The 11,891-nt window shown below is 36.6% G+C and overlaps 2 protein-coding genes across 3 annotated transcripts; both read left to right on the top strand.

Annotated features, from left to right (window-relative positions):
- The first annotated feature begins 290 nt into the window (after positions 1 to 290).
- Positions 291 to 5,406, top strand: si:ch211-196f2.6 (immunoglobulin domain-containing protein). Its single transcript, XM_060874473.1, has 5 exons — positions 291 to 557; positions 2,389 to 2,748; positions 2,860 to 3,007; positions 3,604 to 3,658; positions 4,051 to 5,406. The coding sequence occupies exons 1-5, from the start codon at positions 506 to 508 to the stop codon at positions 4,306 to 4,308; spliced, it is 873 nt and encodes a 290-aa protein (XP_060730456.1). The 5' UTR covers positions 291 to 505; the 3' UTR covers positions 4,309 to 5,406.
- A 535-nt stretch (positions 5,407 to 5,941) lies between these two features.
- nat16l (N-acetyltransferase 16, like) lies at positions 5,942 to 9,722 on the top strand. Of its 2 annotated transcripts, none has more exons than XM_060874470.1 (4): positions 5,942 to 6,068; positions 6,658 to 6,853; positions 7,478 to 7,702; positions 7,829 to 9,722. In XM_060874470.1, exons 2-4 carry the CDS (start codon positions 6,665 to 6,667, stop codon positions 8,408 to 8,410), a joined length of 996 nt encoding a protein of 331 aa, XP_060730453.1. In that variant the 5' UTR covers positions 5,942 to 6,068; positions 6,658 to 6,664; the 3' UTR covers positions 8,411 to 9,722. The 2 variants fall into 2 exon arrangements, with proteins under 2 accessions (XP_060730453.1, XP_060730455.1); XM_060874472.1 differs by lacking the exon at positions 5,942 to 6,068 and adding an exon at positions 6,116 to 6,257.
- Positions 9,723 to 11,891: the final 2,169 nt, after the last annotated feature.

Here is an 11,891-nt window from a genome sequence, read left to right as displayed (position 1 = left end):
ATCTGTAAAAGTCAACAAAACTTGTTTAGCAGACCATATTAGGTTTCCCATGAGGTAAGGTTAGTTTAATTAGGGAATTTGCTAATATCTAAATATCTAATATTTAATTATTAGCATATTCAAAATCTGCACACCACAGAGCACACATTCTTTTCTTACATCCTGGTGTTAAGCTGAAAGTGATAGATCATCACACAACCAGTATGGCAGAAGTATTTGCTGGTACCTTTGTGGTAAGGCCTAAGCTTAATGGAAACTCCCACATGCTACTTCCACATGTCATCACTTCCTTTCTCTAAAGACCTGCTGAAATATGTTTTAGCTGACAGCGGAAAATAATAAAAAAAAAGACATCAAGATTTTGATCTGTCACCAACTTTGCAAGATTATTATAAACAACAAGTTTTTTCCCTTCTTGTCGCTTACATGTCCGTAGTAAGCTCTTACAGGGGGAATAGATAGAAAGGAGGAAACAGCCCAACATTGTTTTTGTAAAAGAGCAGCCATGAGTAAGAACATTCTCTGTGTGATTTTCATTGTATCCTTCCTGCAAACAGGTACGTGCTAATTCCTAATTTGTACATGACACACATACACATACTGAACATTCCTACATCACTTTATCTTCTTTAACTAGAAATACAGTTTGAACTTAAACACTACTTTAACCCTAGCCCCGCTGCACAAGTGGTTTAAAACCATTTAAAACCTTTACATTAAAGCTTAACATCTGGGACCCTTTCTTGAATTTTATTAAATTCCTGCTCTGTCACTCAGATTCAGACTTAATACAATTCAATACTTAAGAAAAGTCTTTTTTTATTTATTTTTTTTATTTTACTTTTTGTTGTTTTTTTAAAGGTTTGGGCTTGATTTGTGCATGACAAGGGCATTTTGTTTACTGTTAAGTTTGATGTAAGTGATACTTAAAAATGGCAACAAATAAAGATTGAAAAAAAAAACACTAATGAAGATTGTCTTGCTATGAGGTAAATTCGGGCAATTTGTAAATAAAATGAAAACCAAATTAAGTATTATTAAATTGTGCAATTCAGTAGCATTTATTACAAGCATAATAAAAATGGACATGAAATGAAAAGGTGAAATGAAAGTTTTTTGGGAACTGCTGAACTAACTGACGGGTTGAAAAGACAAAGCTGAGAGAAAAAAAATCACATCATAAAAAATAAAATTAATTTTATTAATAAAATAAAAAAAATATATATTTTTCAGTTGCGTTCAGTTAATTAAAGGTAATACTGTGCTCAAAAATTAATAAATCTAGCATATCCATAATTTTAAGTTAAAATTATTTGAAAGTAAATGTTAATCCTATAGCCTTGATGCCCAATGACGCCTGAGATAGGCACAGGCTCCCCGTCACCCGAGATAGTTCGGATAAGCAGTAGAAAATGAGTGAGTGAGTGTTAATCCTATATTCAAAACATACAAGTAAATAAACAAATAGATAGATTTTCCACAAGTATAATTAATAGTTAATATACATAAAGTCCTCAGGGACTGACGAAGATTTTCCAAACAGAATTTGGATCTGGTCTGATCACTTATGACACATACACAAAGGCTTTATTTAAAGCCTAAAATTCTAAGTCAAGTTTAGTACCATTCAGGTAGATACATTTTTGCTGATATACAAATGCTGACTTATGTCAAAAAATGTTTACGAAAGATTTACTAAAGAAGTTTACTATTTTAAACAAATAATTTTACCTATTGTGACAATATAACAGAAATCAGAACTTTTATTTTGAAAGTTTTTCAGTATTTATAGTGCTGAAGAGAAAATGTTAAACAAACCAACAAAATGAAATTCTCCAATTATATGAATTGCAAAAAGATTGTAATGAATACATGAATGTCAGATCAAGACATCTGAGTATTAAATCAGGAAATATTTGCCACAGTAGAGAGAAAACACTCTGAGAATGCGGGTACAGATCAAATATAGGCCATAACTGCAATGTCAGAAGACACAAAGATATGATGGTTTGGACCTTTTGTAAAAGATTTCAGTGAGTCATGAGGTTACATGAGAGAATGTACTATTAGACATGCAAACCTTCATGTCAAATCCTTTAGAGACGCGGTTCATCTTCACATTTCCAACTGCTTCAGTCAACTGCTGGGTAAAAAAGTCAAAATTAGTCAAAATACATAGTAAAACATTAACTATCAAATATTAAATTAGATTCTGGATACTGGTTTATGCAATGCACAATATTAGAAGTTTCTTAAGAAATCATTATAAGACATTATTAGTTTTGCAGCTATCTGTGTATTGCATATTGCCATAAAAAGAAAGACAGTTTTCTAGCCCAGATCCAACATACAGACAGAATAATTCATTAGCTTTTTCTGTTTCTGCAGGCATCTCCAACAACCAGATATCTATCAGTGTCAGTCAGGAGGGAGATAACATAATCCTGACCTGTGTCCTGAATGGGAATGACAGTCTAACTCAGGTTAACTGGGAGATGGTACAAGGCTCTAATCACACCAAACTAGGAATCTTCCATCCGAGGCAAGGCTTTCACATCTTCTCTGAGCACTCTGGCAATGTAAAGATTCAGGGGCAACAACCCCCCCAGGCATCCTCAAGCCTTTCTTTCCAAAGAGAGTGGAAGTTGTCTAATCTGAAAGAAAGTGGTCGAATATGCTGTCAGTTCGTCACCTTTCCATCAGGCAGCATGAAGCAATGTACTGACATCAGTGATGCAGTCATAACAAGTAAAATGATCTTTATACAAATCTTAATGAATCTATGAAACACTCCTCACATTGGTTATACATAACAAATATTTACAGTTTGTTAAAATGCATGTGTTCACAACTTTCTAGGTGTTCTTATATCTCCAGCTGAACCCCATGATGCAGGACAAAAGCAGGGTTTATTTGGGCAATTTGGAGCTTTGACTGTCGGATGCATTCTTTCTCTTTTATTTCTCACCATTTCCATCTACACTTGCCGAAGGTGTTTCTGTAGGAGGTACTTCAATTTACCACTGATGTATATCTATAATGATTTTGCCAAGCCTATACCTATCTTATATAATAATAAATGACCATAATATGACAATAATATTATGACCATGACAATAATAATTTCAATAATCAAATTCAGAAATGCCAACAACATATAATGCTGTGCAAAAGTCTTAAGCATCCTTTAAAAATGTCATATTGTTATGTTATGACGTCTGCATTATTAAGGGAAAAAAAGCATTGTATGTCAGGAAAAAAAGGCCAAATTTTGTATATAATACTGCACCAAGTGTACCTGAGACTGCTGATATATTTTTGAAAAGCAAAGGTTGGTCACTCCATATATTGTGTTGTTCATTGCATTATAGTTTACTACTGTTTTTGGTAGATTGTTTTGGCTAGAGATGTTTAGTATCCTTAAATTCTAAGTCATCTATGCTTTACAGTAGATGTGCCATGTGTCAGACATTTGCAGGGTAGACATTGGCATAGAGGCTATAACACACACATACACACACATGCATATATGAAAGGTGTGTGTGTGTGTGTGTGTGTGTGTGTGTGTGTGTGTGTGTGTGTGTGTGTGTTCCATATTCTTAGAAGGCAAGTGCTTGAGATACAGCATGTGTATACAGACCAATCAATGTTTTCAGAGGTAAGATTTCAAACAATAAATAAAATCAAACAATATTACATTTTAGCTGCACTATCATGTGTTAAGTTTCACTTCTTAACTGACCTTAGATTAAAGAACTTGCACTAGTGGTATCTGTATTTCCTGTTTTTCTGACGCACCGGAACTGTGGTTGAGATTTTTTGGCCAACCTAGCTCAGCATGTTAAACAGAGATAGATAACACTAACATTTTCCATTAAGTAATGGAAAATGCCTTTATTTAAATACTTTAATTATAATGTACTGTTCTTTAAGCTAATAAGATTAATTGATGCTATGATGTAAGCTTTAAATACAGAACATTACAGAACATTAACATATTCCTAATAAAAATATACAATTAATGCTAATATTTTGTCTATATTGCTTTAGATGTACACAGAGGAAGCACGTGAAGTACAACATACCCCCTCTCCCTCTGGCTTTGACCCCACAAAATTATATGCAAAGATTAAAGAGGATTTATATTATGGACGGCTGTGGAAGTCCTACCAAGGAAAAGCACGAGTAGCACCACAAGGGTGTCTGGCTGGTCCAAGACAGATTTACTATCGTCTAGGAGAGAATCCTCTACTACAAAGGGAGCAGGAACACAAACCAGAAATCCCAGATGTAACGACAAGGCCTTGATCAAACAGCAGTATCTGAATATACTGTCAAGAAAAATGGCTTTTAAAATGTGTCTGTGTTACTATGGACCACATCACAGCTCTTATAGATGAGAATGTCTGTGGGTAATTTAATGAATCACAGCATGCATGTGATCCACTAAATTTGGACCAAAATCACACTCTCTTAATGTATTCCAAGGCATGGATCAATCATCACATAATTCAGTGAAAAAAATGCTTTGTCTTTATATGTGAAATGGATTGGGTTTCTATTTGATGCCTTAAGTGCCTGTGAATGTATCAAGAGACTTTCAAGTCACAAATGAGGCAGTTTTTGCACAGTATTTGCTATTTTATAGTCATCCATTTTCCAACCACTTATACAGCATATAGAAATATTCATGTCACAATCAAATCCATGGATTGACTATACTTATCTTAACTTGACTATACTTATCTATTTATCTCTTTTTCCTCTGTGAATACCTTGGGCTGGGTGCATCTCAGCTAGTTTAAAGGTCTCACTGACGGTTTGTACTGTAACTATCTATGGCAGCCACAAATGTGCTGCTTTGCATTATGGTAGTTACAAAAGTATTTACAATATCAAAGTACAAGTCTGTTAGGAAATTATAAAGGATATTTAGACCAAGACCTTACCTAGGGTTAGGGCCTAAACTGTCTGTCTAATCTGTGATGTATTTTATGTATGCAAGTGACATATGTCTTCATGATGGCACTGCCCTACTTAAGCAACTGTTTGTGGTCTTAAGGCCCACTATGGTTTTTCTAGTGGGTAGAACATTCTTGCAGTGTCTTTCCTAAACATGGAGTGGAGTGATTAAATAAATCCTAGTTAGGAATGTTACTGACATTATATTAAAAAAGGTTATTGTCTTTTGTAACTGATGCTCCGCAAGGTGGCTGTGTGACAGAAGCATTTATTGAAAATAATGCATCAAATGTCACTGTGTAACTTTGTTGAAACCTATCAGTTTTCATATTTGCACTAGAATTAACAGCTCTGGGGTTCACACAACTATTTGTTGTAGTAATTTATATTTATATTTATAATTTATATTGAATCATCCATGATAACACATACCTGGTTGTATGTTATAAAACACGTATATATATGAGGTTTTATGTAATAATTTAACTATACATGAATCTCTTTTGCAATTTTTTTTACTTTTTTTTTACTCTTTGGATCTCTGATTTACAAACCAGTAAAAATATCAAGAAGTATTGAAGACTTAAGGGAGATAGATTGTTCTGCATTTTTGTCACAAACCAGACAGAGGTAGGATTCAAGTACAGGTTGAGTTTAATAAACAAACCAGGTGCCAAAATGGAACGGTGGCAAAAGGTAAATGAGGGCCAAAGGGCAGGAACACACAAAAAATTACAGTTAGCTACTGTATATGCAAGCAATAATGAGATTCAAAAACTAGAAAACTATAAATAAGGTCAAAACTGAAGGCACAACAGAAATACAAAGGCTTAGTGGATTAGATGGTAGGGTACATGAAAAGGTCTGAGAGATAATTCAGAGTAAAGACCCTATCTGGCAGTTAAAATGTCTGATGTGACTTTAACACAGATCCAACATGGCACTGCAAAAAAAAACAATAAACCCAGTAGTTTATGACTGACAAATGTGTAATAGCGTATCAAGCAGTTGCTAGTGGGTAAAGTCCATCTAGGAAAAACATCTGTGAGCTTTGCCCACTTTAACTTTTTTCTGCCTGTAATCTAAGGGATACCATATAATTTGAGGTGAGGAAAAAAATCTTAATGCAAATTATAACCTAATGATATTCAGCAAAACCTAGTATCGCTGTACTATCCATCTAAGGATATTTAAATTTGGCAATAATGAATCGAACTACATCTGTGTATCATTACACGTTCTTTTGAATAAGAGACTTCAAACTGGTTTGTGCTGAGGCTGCTCTAGTGTCATAGGTTTGACTTTCTTGGATCTTTATCTTGCTTTCAATTGGCATTCATGTTTGTTTTTATAGACTTAATTGTTGCCATGTGCTATAGAACATGTATACTTTTATATACTGGGTAAAACAGGTATACATGTATACCTAGTAAACCATTCACATACTTTTAACTGATGTGTGTAGCATAAACTCATTGTGAATTCCAATGTGTTTATTACTTCCTCGACATCACAAAACATCTCCTCGTGGTGAGTCATGGACCATTTAAAATGACAAAAACTGTGCTTCTGTGCTTTTGAAGCATTGCATATAATGCAGAAATATGTATATAGGCTCTGTAGCCATTTCAATCCTAAGCAGGACAACTGCAACCATGAATGACTGAATGACTGAATTAATTAATCTATCCTCAGACAAGCAATGGAGGCAAAGTTTGTAGATGAAAGTGAGGGTCTAACTTTCTGGCTAGCCAGACCACAAGACTATGAAGAGGTGATGGCCATATCACATGACATCTACCAAGGCAATGACTACCTTCCACATCGTTATCACACTTGGATGACTGAGCATGACAGAGTGGTCATAATTGGCAGGAGAAATGGAAAGCTGGTAAGAAATTCTGTTTAGAATTATCTAGTCATTTCCAATAAGAATGTAAAGGACAGCATGGACAAAACTGATCACAAAATAATAGCTACTCTAGTTTCACCCCAAAAACATAGCAGAATATGTAATTATAAAGTAGTTATTAATTTTTATTAATAAAAACAACTATTTTTATTTCACATTTTTATATCTCAATTAAAACTAGTGGCACGGTGGCTTAGTGGTTAGCACGTTCGCCTCACACCTCCAGGGTAGGGGTTCGATTCCCGCCTCCACCTCGTGTGTGTGGAGTTTGCATGTTCTCCCCGTGCCTCGGGGGTTTCCTCCGGGTACTCCGGTTTCCTCCCCTGGTCCAAAGACATGCATGGTAGGTTGATTGGCATCTCTGGAAAATTGTCCCTAGTGTGTGAGTGCGTGAGTGAATGAGAGTGTGTGTGCCCTGCGATGGGTTGGCACTCCGTCCAGGGTGTATCCTGCCTTGATGCCCGATGACGCCTGAGATAGGCACAGGCTCCCCGTGACCCGAGGTAGTTCGGATAAGCGGTAGAAAATGAATGAATGAATTAAAACTATTTTATTTGTAGTTCTACATGGCTGAGATATCATGCTCATTCCCTTTGCCGGTAGGTGGCACTGGACTCTGCACTGGTGGTTGATGGAGGGCAAACAGTGGTGTTGGAGGGATTAAGAGTGTGTCCAAGTGAAAGGGGACATGGAGTGGCTGGAGTTATCCAAAGAGTCACTGACAGCTACATTAAGCACGTGTACCCAAGTGTAACAACTAAACGACTGACAAGAAATGATAACCCAGGCCCTGAAAAACTCTCCAAGTTTACTTTTCTGGCTTGTCGGGTGAGTTATAACATTCTGATTTTTTCCGTATGACTGATTTTTTCACAAACTGTATTTACAACTCTCTCTCTCACTCTTACTCTCTCTCTCTCTCTCTCTCTCTCTCTCTCTCTCTCTCTCTCTCAGGCTATTCTGTCTTTGTGCGGAGATGCTGAGAGTTTTGAAGGATTTGTCTCAGGCCTGAAATCAAAACTAGAAAATACAGAGAAATCAAATGGGACCTACAGCAACCACCAAAAACTCTTTGTTCTAAAGGACAGCTATCAGCTTAAGACTCTAGTCTTGGACACTGATCTTTCCTTGAGACTTCAGCTTCCTGGAGGTGCCATCATCCAAGACTGGCAACCCCTGAAACCAATGGAAAGCAACCTGGAAATTTTAGAAAGGCGAAACCTAACTTGGTTGGTTGACTGTGTAAATGAAAAAACAATGTTTATGAGCTTTCACACACCGCCATATCCTGTGCCATTTAGCGGAGGTTCTTTGCGCTTCAACATAGACATGTTTGGTACTGATGTATCTATTGCAAGAAAGGCGCTGATAGCACATTTAGAGCAGATACTTGAGGAGATTCATGGTACAGTCTTGGTTCATATCTACATGCCCCAAACCTTTTGGGAAGACATGAGACAGTTCTGTGATGGAGATGATGGAGTAAGGCAACATAGGGATTATGGGGAGCAACTATTTCTGGAGAAAGAGATGTGATAATTCATAGACACAATTAATACAGAATATTCTGTATTAATTAAATCAATAGAAATCTATTTCACATTTTATTGTCATGCACGTGCTCTATATTGTATCATATAATATCAAATTATTTCATTTTTTTAATTATAATTTTTATTAAAGTTGTTGAGAACCAGTGGCATGCACGAGATGTTATCAGACACTGGCAAGTACGGGATGGAGTTACAGGACTCTACATATGTGATACCGGTTCTCTTAATACTGGTTCTCAGCAAATAAATAAAAATAAATATACCGATACACCACGACCAATTATGAACTTATCCGTCAGTAGACAGAATGATATAGATAGTGCAAAGAGAAGAAGAAATAGGGAAAGAAAAGAGAAACGTAAGGTGAATAAACAAAGAAAGATTGATGTAAAAATACAAAAGGTTGAAGAATTGATTGAAGAGTTTGAAAGATTGGAATATGAGTGTTTAGAAGAAGACACCAAGGGATCAGACGCTGTACCTAGACAGCTGGAAGAAGATTCCAAAAGAAAAGAAGATTATAATGCATTATGTGTTATTATGTTTTATTTTCAGAATGTTCAAGAAAATTCTGAAATGCTTTTCTTTTTATTATAATCATGTATTCGCATGTAATAGAGTTGGTTAGATTAATATTGTTTATTTTACTGTAAACTTTCTTGTAGTGAATGCTTATAAATTACCACCAGGGAGTATCTGCACACAAAGTGTTTCAAGGCTTGCTGTTGAAATGAAGCTTTCTGTTTATCCGTGGGGAGTGACCTGCACGTGTAGTGTTTTATAGCTCGCTGTCAAATTCTATGGCGGGAGAAAGCTTCAGTTCTATATAATCACAGCCTGAGAAGTCGCAGGAAGTTTGACCATATATAGACATTAGCAGCGCACACAGAGTCGCTGGCGAGATATGTTTGGGAAACCGAGAAGTGTTTATGAAATAATATGGTAGCCGTCTAAAAGGCACAAAGCCAATCAAACTGGCCACAGTAAAAAAGTATAAAAGCCCGTCTTGAATCACATTGTGTGTGCATTCTATTGTAGACAGCCTTAGTGCATGTTATACTTTAGGTGTATCATGGAACAAATGCTAGTTTACACTTGGAGAGTGCTTCTTGGTTTGTTATAATCTTTGCATCTTAATACTTTCTACTTATTTTAGTACTGTTTGATTATTTGAAGGAAGATTTTATTTGCAACTTTTTATTTTTATTTTACATATATTACACACACCTATCTGTATTACACTACTTTTAATAAAAACAAGGCCTCCCATTGTGAGGATCCTGAAAAGACAAAAAGTCTGCCTCCTTCACTTAAAGATTCAAACAATAGATTAAGTAGAAGACCTTGGAGAGGAGCCTTTGTTAGAAGACCAAAGGGACTTCGAAGGACCCCTGCGTTAAAGGTAAGACCAACTTTGATAGTTGATCTTGTGTTTCCAACACGACTCCGTGCCTATTAGGACACATTCCTTAGCGGGGGCGCGCAGGGTTTAGCGACACTTGTCGCTAAGGGACAAGTACGTCAGTATATAAATTACATCATGGTGGCCCGTACGGGGAATTGTTGGAAAGATTAATACATATAGAGTGTCTATAGTATTAATGTGAATTTCAACGTATCTACAAAGTATCTGCGCAAGGAACTATAAAGTATCCGATACAAGAGATAGTTGAAAAACGTCCATTCCATAGAAATGAGCAATCCACTTGTGATATATTGGGTGTCAAAACTACCCTGTGGCCCTCACCAGTAGAGTGGGGAAGAATCGGTAGTGACATCAGGGGGAGAAATGTACGCATTAACTCCTCAGAGTATCAGAGATTTGTGTAAATCTCTGGGAAGGGATGTTACCGTCAGAGTGGACGATATCATGCCAGCCCCCACAGAACATCCAGGTTCAGCATGGATAAGTAATATGGCCCAAAGATCAAACTCAGAAGTTGTAACTTTTACCACAGCCTTAGAACATATCCATTCTCAGGCAGGATTAGTATATCTACTAATCAAACCACACAATGTAGAAGTATCAGTCTTGATGAAGGCAGAAGAGTGTAGAAAGATGGGGAGGAAGATGGAGACACCAGAGAGGGTAGCTGAAAATAAGAGCCCATATCACATAGAGAACTGTGTGTTCTGCAAAAGGCACACAACTAAAGTGATTGGGAATAGTGAGAAAGCAGTGAGATTTAAGGCTCACTGGGAAGATGATGATAAAGGAGTTGGTGATTGTGCCATTTCAAAGTTAACATCCTGTGGGGGATGTAGGGTGATGTACCCTAAGGTGATACTGATAGAAATGGAGGAAATAATTCCTTGTTTCTGTCTGAAGTGTATTAAGTGCAAAGATTATTATGGTTTGAAGAGCCGTGGATGTGGATGCTCATGGGATGGAAGAAGTTTAGAGTCATGTACAATTTGTGTGAAAATGCATGACTGTGGATGGCTAAAGCAGAGAAGCTTTAGACCAATGTTTTCAGTGGGGAAAACTGAGGGATGTCTAGGGCTGATCACCCAAATGGACATCAAAGGGTTCCTGGCTATGACAGCAGGTGACTTATAAAGTAGAGAGTGGCAGGGAACTCAGGGGTTAAGCAAAAATGGCTATAATCCCCTGATTCCATATAGAGACCAGGAAAGAATGGAGCAGAGGCTTCACAAACTTTCATTACAGGAGGGTCCAGGAGAAGGACTATGAAAGAAAAACAGGAAATGTTAGTGTTACACACAGAAGAGGCGGAGACTTCTGGTGGCACATATATTTTTTATATTGCTGTAATAACACATAAACAAAGATAGAAAGTTATCTTTTAGCTGTGTAACAGTGACTGCCGGAGTGGCTTCTTCATCTATAAATGAAGCTCTATGTCCTCAAACTCACTTTGCACAATCGTATGACAACACATCAAAAGACAATGAGAATATATTGCTGAATACTGTCTGTAACACATTAACATTCCAATGACATCAGACAGACAATAATACTCACAATAATACTCATTACTCAATAACCATACACCAACGGTGTATAAGCACTTTGTTTTCTTTTTAGTATTTAGTATTTCTCTCTATGTGCTCTGTTGTACACAATCTATATCAGCAATTTAGTTGTCCCTTTCCCATGACAGATGTACAGAACACAACCGTAACAATAAACAAAGATCAACTCTTTCATAACACGAGTGTTTGTAGTTATATTTTCTGACGACATTAGGCATTGAAGTTGTAATGCATCACGCGGTCTCCACCAGCGCAGCGGCGTCAGCCACCTCCCAACCACGATTGCGCAATCCATCGCGCGGGTGCAGCCGGCCGTACCTCCACCGCTCAATTTATCAATTTAATCTACACATTCATCAAACTAACACATATAACTAACGTATAAACATTTTATGAACACAAACTATGATGCCACATCACTCATCTTACCTGTAAAAACACATAAACAAAGATAGAAAGTTATCTTT

Source organism: Tachysurus vachellii, chromosome 7, assembly GCF_030014155.1.
Source record: "Tachysurus vachellii isolate PV-2020 chromosome 7, HZAU_Pvac_v1, whole genome shotgun sequence".
NCBI classification, from domain to species: Eukaryota; Metazoa; Chordata; class Actinopteri; order Siluriformes; family Bagridae; genus Tachysurus; species Tachysurus vachellii.
The sequence above is the reverse complement of the archived record's forward strand: the minus strand, read 5'-3'. Positions and strand labels throughout refer to the sequence as shown.

Excerpts from the sequence above, each read along its gene's own strand:
- si:ch211-196f2.6 (XM_060874473.1), top strand. The coding sequence starts at position 506 with ATGAGTAAGAACATTCTCTGTGTGATTTTCATTGTATCCTTCCTGCAA. Across the intron at positions 558-2,388 it reads TGTATCCTTCCTGCAAACAG|GCATCTCCAACAACCAGATA; the intron begins GTACGTGCTAAT and ends CTGTTTCTGCAG. Across the intron at positions 3,008-3,603 it reads CGAAGGTGTTTCTGTAGGAG|AAGGCAAGTGCTTGAGATAC; the intron begins GTACTTCAATTT and ends CCATATTCTTAG.
- nat16l (XM_060874470.1), top strand. The coding sequence starts at position 6,665 with ATGGAGGCAAAGTTTGTAGATGAAAGTGAGGGTCTAACTTTCTGGCTA. Across the intron at positions 6,854-7,477 it reads GCAGGAGAAATGGAAAGCTG|GTGGCACTGGACTCTGCACT; the intron begins GTAAGAAATTCT and ends CTTTGCCGGTAG. Across the intron at positions 7,703-7,828 it reads TTACTTTTCTGGCTTGTCGG|GCTATTCTGTCTTTGTGCGG; the intron begins GTGAGTTATAAC and ends TCTCTCTCTCAG.